At 36.6% G+C, this 15,511-nt stretch overlaps 1 protein-coding gene across 4 annotated transcripts in view; it reads right to left on the bottom strand.

The window, feature by feature from the left end:
* LOC149833413 (glycosyltransferase family protein) overlaps positions 1-14,625 on the bottom strand; it is a 58,647-nt gene extending 44,022 nt beyond the window's left edge. For all 4 annotated transcript variants that reach the window (XR_016433168.1, XR_016433169.1, XM_090012825.1 and 1 more), the window contains exon 1: positions 14,495-14,625. Coding sequence is in view for 2 of the 4 variants with exons in the window: in XM_090012825.1 (XP_089868951.1) it covers positions 14,495-14,607 (113 nt within the window). In the remaining 2 variants the exon portion in view is untranslated. The remainder of the gene's footprint in view (positions 1-14,494) is intronic.
* Positions 14,626-15,511: the final 886 nt, after the last annotated feature.

Genomic DNA, 15,511 nt, shown 5'->3' with positions numbered 1-15,511 from the left:
TCTTTGTTGCTTCAGCTCCCATGTCAGCAAGCAGTCGTCGGAGCCAAACTACTTCCATGGTCGTGGTTGCCATGGCTCTATATTCAGCTTCGGTGGATGAGAGAGATACCTTCTGCTGCTTTTTACACCTCCACGAGATTAATGATTCCCCTAAAAAGACACAAAAGCCAGTGGTTGAGTGTCTGTTATTGGGATCACCTCCCCAATCAGCATCAGTATATGCAATTAAATCAAGAGAAAAGGAGGAAGATAAGAAAAGTCCTCGTGAAAGAGAGGACTTGATGTATCTGATAATACGCATGACTGCTCCCATATGAACAGAAGTAGGAGCATGTTGAAATTGACTTGCTGTATGAACAGCATGTGCTATATCTGGTCTGGTAATTGATAGATAGGAAAGTGCTCCGACAAGTTGTCTGTAAGGAGTAGGGTCTACAAGAAGTTCTCCATCATCAATCTTCATTTTAACATTAACAACTTCTGGAGTGTCAACTTTCTTATCATCAGTAATACCAGACCTGAAAACAATATCAAAAGCAAATTTAGTCTGAGATAATAAATATCCTCTAGGAGAATAAGCAACTTCAATGCCTAAAAAATATTTCAACAAGCCCAAATCAGTCATTTCAAAATGAGATTTAAGAAGTGTTTTGATTGTTTCAACTCCCTGTTTATCGCTTCCGGTGATGATCATATCATCCACATAGAGAAGAAGCACAATGATCCCTGCATCAGAATTCTTAATAAACAAAGCAGTGTCAGTTAAACAGAATTGAAAACCAATATCAATCATAACACGACTAAACCTATCATACCAAGCTTTTGGTGCTTGTTTAAGTCCATAAAGAGCTTTTTCTAAGCGAAGGACTTTACCCTTAGGAATACTTAGACCAGAAGGGGGTTCCATATGTACTTCTTCAACTAGCTTTCCATTTAAAAAAGCATTTTTGACATCCATTTGAAAAATAAACCATTTTTTGATAGAAGCTAAGGCAATTAAGGTTCGGACAGTAGTCATACGAGCCACCGGAGCAAAGGTTTCTTCATAATCAATCCCATATTCTTGGGCATAACCTTTGGCTACTAAACGGGCTTTATATCTTTCAAGAGTACCATCACTCTTGGTTTTAATTTTATAAACCCATCGACATCCTATAGTTTTCTTCCCTGGAGGAAAATCATGAATATTCCATGTAGAAGCCTTTTCAAGTGCATCTAATTCAGCTTTCATGGCTTCTATCCATTTGATATCATTTTTTGCTTGAAAATATGTGGATGGTTCTTCATATGAGTGAATTAATGCAATAATTGCCCTATATGTGGGTGAAAAAGACTCATATGATACAAACTTTCCTGGAGGCCTCGAGATTCGGGATGATTGTCTAGTTGGAATGTTAGAATGTTTCTCAAGTGCACATGGAGGATTAGACTCTTGTCGCCTGGAATATTGAATACTAGTATCTCTATGAACTTCTTCATTTTCAACATTAAGATCAATAATTCTTTTATCATCATCAAAGTTACAGTCAAGGTCATATTCATCAGATGTTGATGTTAGATCTAGCAAAAAGGAGTACTCAGTGACGACTTTTAATTTTCTAAAATCAAAGAAGCTCTCTTTTTCAAGAAAGGAAACATTTCTAGACACATATAGTTTATTATTTTTGAAGTCAAAACATCTATAACCTTTCTGGTTTTCAGCATATCCTAAAAAGGCACAGGGAATCGCACGAGGGGAAAGTTTATCATTTTTGTCAGTAAATATGAAACATTTGCACCCAAATATTCTTAGTCTAGAGTAGTCTGGAGAAATGTTCATAAGTTTTTCAATGGGAGTGATATTTTGTAACGAAGAAGATGGCATCTTATTAATGAGATAGGTGGCAGTTAAGGCAGCTTCTGCCCAAAAGTCTTTCGGGACTTGATTTGCTATTAATAAAGTCCTAGTGGTTTCTATAATATGGCGATGTTTTCGTTCTGCCAGTCCATTTTGTTGAGGTGTATAAGGACAAGATCTTTGATGTGTGATGCCATGCAATTTAAGATAATTTTGAAAATCTGTGGATAAAAACTCTCCCCCTGAATCTGTGCGAAAAATAGTAATATCATTTTGAAACTTGTTTTTAACCATATTATGAAAAGTTTGAAAGTATGAAAATACTTCAGACTTATGTTTGAGAAAGTACATCCACGTATGTCGGGAGAAATCATCGACAAAAATAACATAGTAAACAAATCCTCCTTTAGAAATTACTGGTGCAGGACCCCAAACATCCGAGTGTATTAATTCAAGTGGTCTTGAAGAGAAAAAGGTTCTGTTCTGAAATGGTAATCTTTTCATTTTGCCGAGAATACAATCTTTACAATCAAATGATTCAGAGTTACAAAATTTCCCTAGATTTGGAAAATGTTGGATTTTGGCTATATATGGGTGACCAAGTCTCTTATGCCACAGTTCGAACTCTATTTTTTGAATATTATAACAAAAAGCTTTCTTCGGCATTTCCAAAAAATCCATGTAATAGAGTCCTCCTTCTCTATGGCCTTCCACAATCAGCTTGCCTGACTGGCGATCCTGTACCCAACAACCATGATAAGAAAAAGAAATATTACACCCATAATCAGAAATTTGAGATACAGATAAAAGATTTAAATTTATATTGGGAACATGTCTAATTTCTGGAATAAAAAAAAATTTGTTTTATAAATTTTTTCAAAATTTCCTATTCCTTCTATTTCAAGAGAAGTCTCATCAGCAGTAAAGACCTTTGACACACTTGTTTTATTTTTAACACATTTGGATAGACTTTGATTATTTGGGGTCATATGAAAAGATGCACCAGAGTCAAGAAGCCAAGAAATTTTACCTAGATCAGAAAAAGATGAGGTTGCTGCTCCGATTGAAGCTTCAGATGAGGAAGAGGCACCTTTGATGAGAGGCTGAAGAATCTCCATTAGTTGGGCCAGGGAAACTAGTGCATCCTGATCTTTATGCTCCGATCCAGCAATTGCAGCTTTTTTTTCTCTCAGCTCCTTAAGTTTGGGACATTGTGGCCTGTAGTGTCCCGGTTCATGACAGTGATGACAAATAACTTTCTTCTTATCATAGTCACCATTTTGTCGGTTAAAGTAAGGAGGCCTATATGATCGAACATGATTCCCTGGTCTAGACACGGCTAAAACGGAATCATCTTCAATTTTTAAAGAACCTTTCCGGAGACGATTTTCTTCCATTGTTAACTCTTCAATAGTTTCAACAATAGAAGGAATTTTTCCCCGGTGAAGTAGGGCCGATTTAGTGGTTTCAAATTCCGGCCTTAATCCAGTGATAAACTGGTAAAAATGTTCAGCATCGAGTTGTTTCTAACGAAGCTTGATGTCTTCGGCACAATGCCACTTTGGTTCTAAAAGGGAAAGTTCTTCCCAAAGTTCGGACAACCCATTGTAATATTCACGAATAGTTTTGTCTCCTTGTGTCATCATTCGAACTTTTTCTTGGAGGTTGCACACGTGTGCAATATCTTTAAGGGAATACATATTCTTAAGGTATTCCCATGCCTTATCGGCATGATCAAATTTGGCAAGACTTGAGCATTTTTTAATGTCAACGCTATTGATAAGCCACATTATCTTCGCATGAGATATTCTTCATTCTTTCCATTTCTTCTCGTATGAGGCAATAGCCTTGATTTTCTCTTCTTCCGATAGAGGGACCTCTTTATCTCTCTCCTTTTTAGTAAGAGATAGCTTAGGTTCCGAATCGGAACCATCCACAATCCCCCATAAGCCTTTTCCCCATATATGGTGCTTCATGATTGAAGCCCATGTTACATAGTTCGTATCGCTTAGTTTCATAGGCATGATGGTGACTTTATCATTGTCATCCATCGATTACAAGGAGAGAAAGAATAGGGATAGAAGAGAAACAAGAAGGAAAATGAAAAAGAAAGAGAAAAAAAAACAATACAACAAGATGTGAAATCTTCTCCAATGAAGTGATAAAACACTTCTCTTCAAGTGGCGAACACTTTTGCAAACGGGCATGAAAACCGAGGCAGCTTTTCCTCAAGATTTAGTACTTCCGCGGCTCTGATACCATGAAATGAAATAGGGATCTTCGAAACACGAGCTTAGATTAACAAGGGCAAGTGTCAAGAATGACACTAAAGCATAACCCTTAAAAAGGGTATAACTGGAAACAAAATAAAAATAAAAATGTATTCTTTATTGATATGAAAAACCAATTGCTTAAGAAGCATTGGAATAAAATACAAGAGGGGCTGCACCCCTTTATATACACAGCTGAAAGAGGACTCAATAGAGCTGTTGGGCACAGTCCAACAGCTCTATTAAGAGCTGTTGGAATGTGTCAGTCCAACAGCTCTATTGCTAGTCAAGTCTGGACAGGACTTGACTAGCAACAGTCATTCTAGTTCAAACTAAACTAGATGACATAAAGACAAAAAATAAAGGAAAAAAATTACAGAAAATAAAGAAATGAAAAATGTATTTATATATATATATATATATCATATTATTATATATACATATATGTATAGTTTTACATTTTAACAGGTTGTTGATTTTCATAGTGTCACGACATTAGATGTTGATTTCTAATGTTTCGAAGGCTGTTTCGGTCGAGGGTTGTTAAAATACATGTAATCAATATATATATATATATAGATACCCGATAAGGGTATTCCTGTAATTCTGCCCAATAGGGGCATTGTAATCTTTTTTTTTTGTTCTTTTGTATTTTCCTTTTTCTTTCTTTTATTTTTTTGTTTTCTTTTTCCTAAAATGCATTTAATGCATTCACATTGGGGGTCCCAACTAAGAGTCGTTGGGCCCCCATCGGTCATAATTGTGACGGTTGGGAGCCCAACGACACCTTGTTGGGCCTCCCAACGTGATCTCTCTCTCTTACTTTTCTCCCTCTCTCTCACTCCTCCTTGCCTATAAATAAGTGGGGTTTCCCACTTTGTAAAGTATTGGCTTCTTGAAGCCCTTTCCAGCATTTATAAGAATTTATGTTTGCAAGCCATTGTTGGCTTTTGTGTATGTCCTTTTTGGACTTGTTCTTTGCTTTCTATATGTGAATGTCCATTGTAGGACATTGTTTTTATTTTCACATATTTCATTACATGATATCAGAGCCAAGTGTATGCTCTTGATTCTTGATATAGCTAGTTGACTAGTTATATTTTTCATTTTGTATTTCTCTTTCTTGGTTTGTCTTCTTGAGTTTAAAATGGAAGGAGAACAAAAGATTGATCTCTCCTTGAAACTTAATGGTTTCAACTACATGATGTGGGCCGTCGCCATGGAGAACAACCTCAAGGGTAAAAAGCTTTGGGGATACGTCATGGTCACTATTCCGGAACCGCAACTCCAACTCACCAAGATGGATGGTGATCAAGAAAAAGCTCTTGAAGGAAATGCCCGCATGAAGGCCATTGAAGATCACCAATCTAAAGTGAAAGATTGGGAAAGCAAGCATGCAAAAATTCTTGCTTGGTTCATGAACAATGTGGAGCTTAAAATTTGCGCCAACATTGCTAAATTTCGGATGGCAAATGAAGCATGATTCTTTATAAAAAGGTATGTATACTCAAAAAGACTTTGCTCGTCAATTCTTTCTCCAAGAAAAAATACGACCTATTAAGCAAGAGGAAATGAGTGTAAGAGATTACTTTAGCACCCTTGAACCCTTATGGGATGAGCTATCTCTACTAGAACCAAAGTGGGTTTCTAGTATAGATGTGGAACTAAGAAGAGAATAAATGGAAAAAGAACACTTTTTCCAATTTCTACATGGGCTTAGGCCCGAATATGAACAAGTTAGATCTTTCCTACTTCATAGATCTAAGCCTCTTCCTTTGGAAGATGTCATTGCCGAAATATGCCAAGAAGAAACTCGTCTTGCCAAGATTAAAGGAGGAGATGAAGTTTTGGCCATGTCTAAACCTGGCAATCATGTGAAAGCCTATAAGCCTTCACACTTTGGGAGGCAAAATAACTATAATAGCAATTATAGAAAAGTCATTTGCCATCATTGCCAAGAACCGGGTCATATAAGACCTAATTGCCCTAAGCTAAATGAAGCACCAAAAAGTAAGGTTGCCTTCGTTAAAGAAATTACTCAAAAGAAGGAGGAGACTATCAAAGGGAAAGAGTCATTCTCTCTTGCTCAACTATCTGAAGCACTTCAAAATATACTCAAATCGCCATCAACTTCGGGTGCCGCCAAAGTTTCTTATTCTCCTCCAGGTATGTTTTCTTGGATTCTTGATTCTGGAGCTTCCTTTCATATGACCCCTCTTGAAAATGCGCTTTCCGATTTGTGTAATAACTCTGAAAACTCTTATGTTTCAACCACCGATGGTACATCTTTACAAGTAAAAAGTTTTGGAACTTTAAATTTTTCCAAAGATTTCTTTGTGCCAAACGTAAGAGTGGTACATCAACTTAATTTAAATCTCCTTTCCGTTTCTCAAATATGTGATCATGGATGTGAAATCTCCTTCTCAACTAAGGATTGCTCTATACAGGATCTCTGATCCGGGAAGTAGATTGGGCAAGGCCATAGGAGGGGAGATCTCTATTACATGAGCAACTTGAAACTTCTCACTAACTCTTTTTGTAATCATGTCCAAGATAAAAATATTGAAACTTGGCACCAAAGACTTGGACATCCAAGTTTCTCAAAAATGTACTCTTTTCCTTTTGGAAAAAAATTTTGTAATGAGAAACATTTTGTTTGCAAGAATTGTATTTTTGGAAAAACGAAATCCAATCCTTTTCCAAATAGAACTTTTGTGTCCAAAAGACCTTTTGAGTTAGTCCATTCGGACGTTTGAGGCCCTTCTCCGGTCATATCGAAAGGAGGATACTCCTATTATGTTACTTTCATTGATGACTACACTAGATATGTGTGGATCTATTTTCTCAATTTAAAATCCGAAGTCTTTGACTTCTTCAAGAAATTTCATATGATAGTCAAAAATCAATTTTCAAGTAATATCTCTACTCTTAGATCTGATTCGAATGGAGAGTATCTATCAAATGAATTTCAAAATTATTTAAAAACAAATGGAATTTGTCATCAAAGATCATGTCCTAGGACTCTTTAACAAAATGGCCTAGCCGAAAGAAAGCATAGACACATTTTGGAAACCACTAGGGCACTTCTTATTTCCAAAGAAATTCCAAAAAGTTTTTGGGCCGAAGCCGCTTTAACTTCAACTTACTTGATAAATAGAATGATATCTTCATCCTTACAAAATACATCTCCACATGAAAAATTATTTGAAAGAACACCCGATTCCAATAGATTAAGAATTTTTGGGTGAAAATATTTTGTCCTTACACATAAAAGAGATAAATTATCCCCTAAAGCTATTGAATGTGTTTTCTTAGGGTACGGAGAAAATCAAAAGGGTTTTAGATGCTTCAACCTTAAAAATAACAAACTATATGTATCTAAAGATGTAACCTTTTTAGAAAATGAAAATGGCTTTGAGAAAACTAAAGATATTGACGAAAGTGAATATGCTTTCTTATTTGATCTTCTCTCTCAAGAAGATGTGACTCCTCAAGAAGAGGAAATCTCTAATGATTTGTTGAATGATCTAGAGGATATTCCTCTTAACAATGTTGAAAATGAAAGTGATAGACCCATCCAAACCTATGTTAGGCGTGGTCAACAAGTTCCCATGAGTGCCTTAGAAAAACTCTCAAGGTTCCAACATAGAAGAAATCTCTTTAAGGAGATCCGGCCGAATCTTCAATCCTCCTAATAGGTTTGTTTCCTATGAGTCTCTAACACCACAGTATAGAGCGTGTTTAATTGCGCTACACTCTTTTCATGAACCTTCACATTATAATGAAGCCAAAAACATTTCCCAGTGGGTTGAAGCCATGAAGTTAGAACTTAGTGCCCTTGAAAAGGCAAAAACTTGAGAAATAACCTCATTACCCACTGGAAAGAGATCTATTGGATGTAGATGGGTCTTCAAAATTAAAACTAAAAAGTGATGGGTCATTAGAACGCTATAAAGCTCGGTTGGTAGCAAAAAAATACGCTCAAAAATACAGTACAAACTATGAAGGAACCTTCGCTCCCGTATCTAGGATGACTAGTGTTAGGACTCTTATTGCGGTTGCGTCAGTTAAAAAATGACCTATTTATCAATTAGATGTTAAGAATGCATTCCTAAATGGTGAATTAAATGAAGAGGTTTACATGGATCCTCCACCAGGAGTATGTATTGGTGAAAATAAAATTCTCAAACTTAAAAAGGCATTATATGGTTTAAAGCAAGCTCCAAAGGCTTGGAATGATAGATTTAGCAATGTAATGACAAGTTTGAATTTTCGCTCATGCTATATGCTATACTGACATTGCTTTGTTTGTGAAAAGTGCAGGGTCTTCAGTAGTTATTCTACTACTTTATGTTGATGATATGATCATCACTGGAAGTAATGAGCAAGGAATCAATGATATTAAGAAAGTTTTAAAAGAGAATTTTGACATGTCTGACCTTGGTTTCTTAAGATATTTTTTAGGAATTGAAGTAGCGTACTCTCCTTGAGAGTACATTTTCTCTCAGATGAAACTTGCTGCTGACATTTGTTCCAAGTCTGGCATCTCCGATGATAAGAAGACAGAAACCCCTGAAGTTATCAATGCAAAGTTAAGGTTGGAAGATAGAACACTCCTCGAGAATCCTACTCCATACCGCCAACTTGTTGGGTCTCTGACCTACTTATCCATCACTCGGCCAGACATAGCTCATGCAGTTCACTCAGTCAGTTTCAACATGCACCTACGACTGTGCACATGAGTGCAGTCTTAAGGATAGTCAGATACATCAAAAACACCATAACTAAGGGAGTCTTTCTTTCCTCTTCGTCATCACTTGATTTAATTGCTTATACTGATGATGATTGGGGAGGAAATCCCAATAATAGAGTCTCAACTACTGGTTTTTGTGTTTTCTTAAATGACTTTATGATTTCATGAAGATGCAAGAAGCAGCACAAAGTATCATTGTCCTCAACAGAAGCGGAGTATCGTGCAATGGCCAATACAACCATGGAGCTTGTGTGGCTTAGAAGTCTCCTCAGTGATATGGGCATAGTCATCTCTACTCCTTCGAAGATGTGTTGTGACAACAAAAGCGCAATCTATATCGCAAGCAATCACACCTTCCATGAGCGTACTAAACACATCGAGATGGACTGCCACTACGTTCGTAATGAATACCTAAGAGGAACCATAGCACTGCCTTACGTCACATCCGAGTACCAGTTGGCAGACTTCTTCACTAAAGCCCTTGTTGCTCCTTGTTTTATGTTCCTTCTCAACAAGCTTTCGGTTATATCCTCGTAAAGCTTGAGGGAGGGTGTTAAAATACATGTAATCAATATATATATATATATATATATATTCAATCATATCTGATAAGGGTATTCATGTAATTTTGCCCAATAGGGGCATTGTAGTCTTTTTTATTTTTCTCTTTTATTTTCCTTTTTCTTTCTTTTATTTTTTTTTTTTCTTTTTCCTAAAATGCATTTAATAAATTCACATTGGGGGTCCCAACTAAGAGTCGTTGGGCCCCCAACAGTCACAATTGTCACCGTTGGGAGCCCAATGACACCTTGTTGGGACTCCCAATGTGGTCTCTCTCTCTTACTTTTCTCCCTCTCTCTCACTCCTTGCCTATAAATAAGTGGGGTCTCCCCCTTTGTAAAGTATTGGCTTCTTGAAGCCCTTTCTTGCATTTATAAGAATTTATGTTTGCAAGCCATTGTTGGCTTTTGTGTATGTCCTTTTTGGACTTGTTTTTTGCTTTCTATATGTGAATATCCATTGTAAGACATTGTTTTTATTTCCACATATTTCATTACAAGGGATAAACTTGGAACCCAGTAATAAAATACAAATTGTGTGTTTAGCTACAATTGAGAACCTAACTTGACCTCGAAAACTTTTACCCGTTTAGAGTATCCGCGAGCAACGGTAATAAAAAGATGAACTTAAATTGTGTGCATTTAATAGAAACATGCATATGAAAAGAAAACTTTGATAAAAGATAATAATGTATTCATACATGTGCACTGAAATCATGCATATTTTTGTTATACATTAGATCATGCATATTTACTTATTCCTTATTTGAGATATATTGGTGATTATATGATATGTGTTTTCTATTGCATGATAATTGTTCTTAATGCTTAATTTATGTTCACGGTTGTTTAAATGATTACTTGAGTTATGAATTTGTCATAATTGCATCATTCTAAAATATTACATGAATCTTATTGGTGTTCTTTTTACTTATTTGTTTCATTAAAGGGATTCGTACACACAATTCTTTGGATTCTGACACCCCTACTTTTATGTTTTTCGCAGCCTCAAAGACCCAGTGAGGTGATTTGCTTTGCGAGGAGTTACGACGGCTATGTGACTATTTGGCAGGCTTTTCTTGGAACAGCGTGGCTCTTCTTTCTACTTTATTTATATTTTATTTGTTTATGTCTCAGACTCTATGCACTTTAATAAATAAAGTTTGGTATGAGTATAAGATCCCTCGTGGTTGTGAATGTGTTGTAACTGTAAAGGCCCTGGGTTTCTGAGAATGTTTTCGCACTTGAAAAAAAAATGTCACTTTTTCATGGGTACGAGTTAGGGTTGTTAAATGCACTGTGTGTTGTGTGTGCGAATTGATCAAATTTGCCATCGTGTTTTGTTGTGCAATCTAATTAGACTGTCGATCTGTGTATAGATGTGCAATCTAATCAGACTGCCAATATGTGTATGCATGTGCAATCTAATCATACTGTCGATATGTGTACATGAGCAATTTGATCAGACTGCCGATGTGTGTACATGTGTAATATGATCAGACTGCCGATGTATGTGTGCATGTGCAATTTGTTCAGACACTGATATGTGGTGTGTGAGCAATCTGATCAGATTGACAGATGTATTATGTGTTTGCAATCTGATCAGATTTGCTAAGTCCAAAAAATATGTAAAGTTGACCAGAATTTGTTAAGTTTCATGCTATATAAATTGAACAAGTTTGTTACGTACAGGCTGACATTCACGCGAGTTGCAGGCTTATGTAATTAATTATATATTTGATTGATTATACATGTTCATGCAGTCGAATGTCATGTTGTAAATTTGCATATCATACGCATGAATCTGAAGTTTATTTTGATGTTTGCATAAATATGATCATGTGCATGTTTGGGTATTTATAAGTAGCATTGATCATGATAATGCGTGTTACAAGCATCTATTCTCATGTGTATGTGTTTAGCCTTATATACATTCATTTTTTGTGTTTGAATGTGCATTATGAACATGTTTGAAATAAGGTGTGTGTTGCATGTTCACTGAAATTTTGCAAAAGATGTATAAATCACTTTTGAGATACTTTGGTGGCCAGATATGAACCACTGCAGGTCGTGTAGGCCGGAAGCAAGTGTTGCTCTACTTGTTGATTTTGTTTATACATTGCAAAATTATTTTTGAAAATTTTTTGTTTTCCAAAATTTATTACATTATTAAAATGTGGGGGGCTAGGGCCCGAAAGTGGTTTTACATGTTGATTTGCAAAACGGTTCTTGTGTAAAGAACTTGAAATTGTTTAAAAAGGTAAAAGAGACCAAAAAGTATAATTAATCTCTTCCTTGATGTCCCTTTCACAGTGTGGGAATCCTTGATGGCGGTCTTGGTAGGACCGTGAGGATACTAAAACTCCGTATGTGAGTGTTCTCCTGGACCTGATATGTCGGTTCACTTTCCGATCATAGTTTTAGGGATATTCAATCACTTTGCCTGAGGGTGGTGGTGTTGACTCAACTGTAGTTATTGGTATACTAAGAAAGTAGCGTTAGTGGATGTTGATTTTTCTGATGTTCCGGCATTAGAAGTTGATTTCTAATGTTCTGATGGATAGTATTGATTCCTGATATTAGTCGAAGAACAAGTGTGAAACTCAGTAATAAAATACAAATTGTTTGTTAAGCTACAATTGAGAACCTAATTTTGAATTTGGGAATGTTGTGCTCGTTTTGAGTATCCGCGAGTTTAAGAAAAAGTGAAAACTAAAATTGTATGCATTTAATAGGGACATGCATGAAAAATAACCCTTGTAAATAACTTAATAAGTTATTCATGCATGTGCATTGAATTATGCATATTTACTGTTTAACATTAGTTCATGCATTCATGCTTATTTTGTTTCGCATGATATCTTGTGTAGATGCTTGAATGATAAGTTGATTGTGATAAATTGTTATTCTGATATTCCTCTAAAATTTATGCATGAATTTGGTTTATGCTATTTTATTATTGTTTGAATTTTTAGAGGAATTCATATAAAGAACTTTGGTTCTTACCCAACAACAACAACAACAACAACTACGCCTTCATCCCAAAACAATTTGGGTCAGCGATATGAACCAAAAAAGAAATTCATTTTGGGTCTTCCACATGAATCCTTTTCCTCCAATCATTTCTATCCAACGCCATGTCCTCGGTGAGGTTCAAAGCATTCATATCCTTTCCTATCATCTCCATCCAAGTCTTCCTAGGCCTACCCCGACCTCTTTTAACTAATATATTTTCCCATTTCTCCAACCTTCTAACTGGAGCATCATTAGGCCTTCGCCGAATATGTCCAAACCACCGTAAACGATTCTCTCGCATCTTATTTTCAATGGGTGCAACACCTACCTTCTTACGTATCTCTTCGTTCCGAATCTTATCTTTTATTGTATTTCCACACATCCATCTAAGCATCCGCATCTCAGCTACACTCATTTTTTGAATATGATGTCTCTTGGCAGCCCAACATTCCGTACCATATAGTAAAGCGGGTCTAATAGTCGTCCTATAAAACTTTCCCTTCAACCGCAATGGCATTCTACGATCGCACAGCACTCCAGTAGCACTTTTCCATTTCATCCACCCAACCTTTATCCTATGATTTACATCTCCATCAATTTCTCCATACTTTTGAATGATGGATCCCAAATATTTGAAATAATCATTCACCGGTATATCTTGCTCACCAAGCTTCACTACACTCCCATCACTACTTCGTTGCTTACTAAACCGACATTCCATATATTCAGTCTTACTCTTACTCAACTTAAAACCTCTAGCTTCCAATGTCTGTCTCCATAATTCTAACTTAGCATTAACCCCAGCTCTAGACTCATCAATCAAAACAACATACACCACGGTACATTTTCTTGAATTGATCTCATAAGCTCATCCATCACTATCGCAAATAGGAAAGGGCTTAAAGCAGATCCTTGATGTAACCCAACCGTTATCGGAAAATTGGTTGTCACCCCTCCACAAGTGCGGACATTGGTTACTACTCCTTCATACATATCTTTAATTATACTAATGTACTTGAGAGAACACCTTTCTTCATCATTGTCCACCAGAGAACGTCCCTAGGTACTCTATCGTATGCCTTCTCTAAATCAATAAAAACCATATGCAAAACTTTGGTTCTTACCCATTTTCATAAAATTGTTTTGAGCCCTTATGTCCTAACTAGCTGGCTTGAAACTGCAAGCCCTTAGAGTAGTTTCTGGTTCTACTACATGATGACTCGTATGTGATAGACAACTTTTGTTCTGAGCCTATTTGACATTTATTGATTAATAAAGTTTGATTGGATCTAATGCATGGTCTGGTCTGTTTGTGGTTTGGTATATTAAATATGAGGTCCCGAATCTTTAGGATAGTTTTCACAATTGTTTTAAAAAAACACTATTTTTTTAGGGTTAGTTGGGGTTGTAACACTTGTCTAATATAATTATGATATTATAAGTATGGCTCAAAAAAGAAAAATAAATTCGTGAAAATCAACAATAAAGCTGGCACGTTATGGAGAATATTCAATCAAGAACTTCATCTTCAGAGATTATAAGTGTGAAAATTTTGACACAAATCCCACTTCAGACATGAAAGAACAGTTTTCTATAACCAACAGGGAAAATGTCAGAATTCAACGTGCATTGCTTTGACATGATGAAGGAAATCCCCCAAACATCAGACGGCACCCATGACGACAGAAACGACCCCAAATTTCTGGCCGTCAGACCGACTTGAAGATTCAAAATCCAGCATTCATCCTTTAGATCAAAAGGACGAATTTCGACGGCTGCCAATATTCTAAAACAAATAAAATAATCTTCAATAAACCCTATAAGAACCGTCTGTGGAATCCATAACCCCTAAAAGTTACGGATTGCACAAATTTTCTATCCAAAGAAACCATTCCAGATTCGCCTTACTTTTCTAATGGAAAAACCCCTAAGGAATTCTCCCATGAAACACAAAAACCTTATAAATTTACATTTTTGGGAGAGATTTCGCGATTTTAGCATAATTCATGCAAAGGGAAACCGCGAAGCGCAAAAATCAGAAGTAAGAAAGAAACCTTACCGGATTCCCATGACGGAGCTCGGGTAGTTGGAGAGGACGAGACAACAGATGAACGGAAGGAGGAACTTGACAATAGAGATCCAACGGCCAGAATTCTCCTGCAAAAACTCCATCGGTGGGAGCTAAGGGAGAGCCCCTCTAATCAAAGAGAGAGGAGAGAGAAAGAGAGTTTTTGAAGAGCAGGAAGATGGAGGTACAGTCTAAATTTCATCGTGCAAATGGATCGGATGGGTTCGCATCTTTGATTCGTATCCGACAGTTTTTTCTGGGTTATGTTTCTCGGATATGGATCTCAAAATCAGATCCGAATGAGTAATTGAATCGGGTTGCGATTCTTCCGGCCAGGCCTTCTTGGATTCGGATTTAGATGACAATTTTTTATATGGGGCTTACATTCAGGCCCAGATAAAATCTGATCATTTTTATTGTTTTTGCCTGCAAAAAAAACATGTTCCTTTCTCTTCTCGGATCCAGTATTATCAGGCAAAACTTTGATCCGGATGTTTCTCTACTTTATCGGTTAGCTCTCAATCCGGATTCAGATCTCTTGCTTAAAATTTATGTTCAGGTTAATCAGAAACAGTTCATATCCTATCCATTTACGCTCCTTAGTAAGGGTGTCAATGGGTTGGGTTTGGTTCGGACCCATGTGGAACTAGACCTGGCTCCAATTTTTGGGTATGATACCGGGTTTGGACCCAGGTCTAATCGGATACACCATAAGAGAAACCGTACCCTGACCCAATAAGAACTACATGAAACAGACCCGGTCCATACTCGATAAAGTAATATTTTTTTAGCATTTTTACATTGAAAATTTGTGGGTCTTAATCGGAACTCGGGTGGGGCCGGGTCTGTTATAAAATTTCACAAAATATACCCAGATCCATGTATTAATCGAACCTTTGGATCCAGATCCAGGTTTTAATCGGATCTTCTTATTTACCATCATACCCGGACTCTATGAGGTTTGGTACGGGTCGGGTCCCGGTAAACCCTACCCATTGACACCCCTAC

The sequence above is a fragment of the Nuphar pumila genome, chromosome 7 (assembly GCF_984573655.1).
Source record: "Nuphar pumila chromosome 7, dmNupPumi1.hap1.1, whole genome shotgun sequence".
NCBI lineage: Eukaryota > Viridiplantae > Streptophyta > Magnoliopsida > Nymphaeales > Nymphaeaceae > Nuphar > Nuphar pumila.
This window is presented reverse-complemented; position numbering and strand designations above follow the sequence as displayed.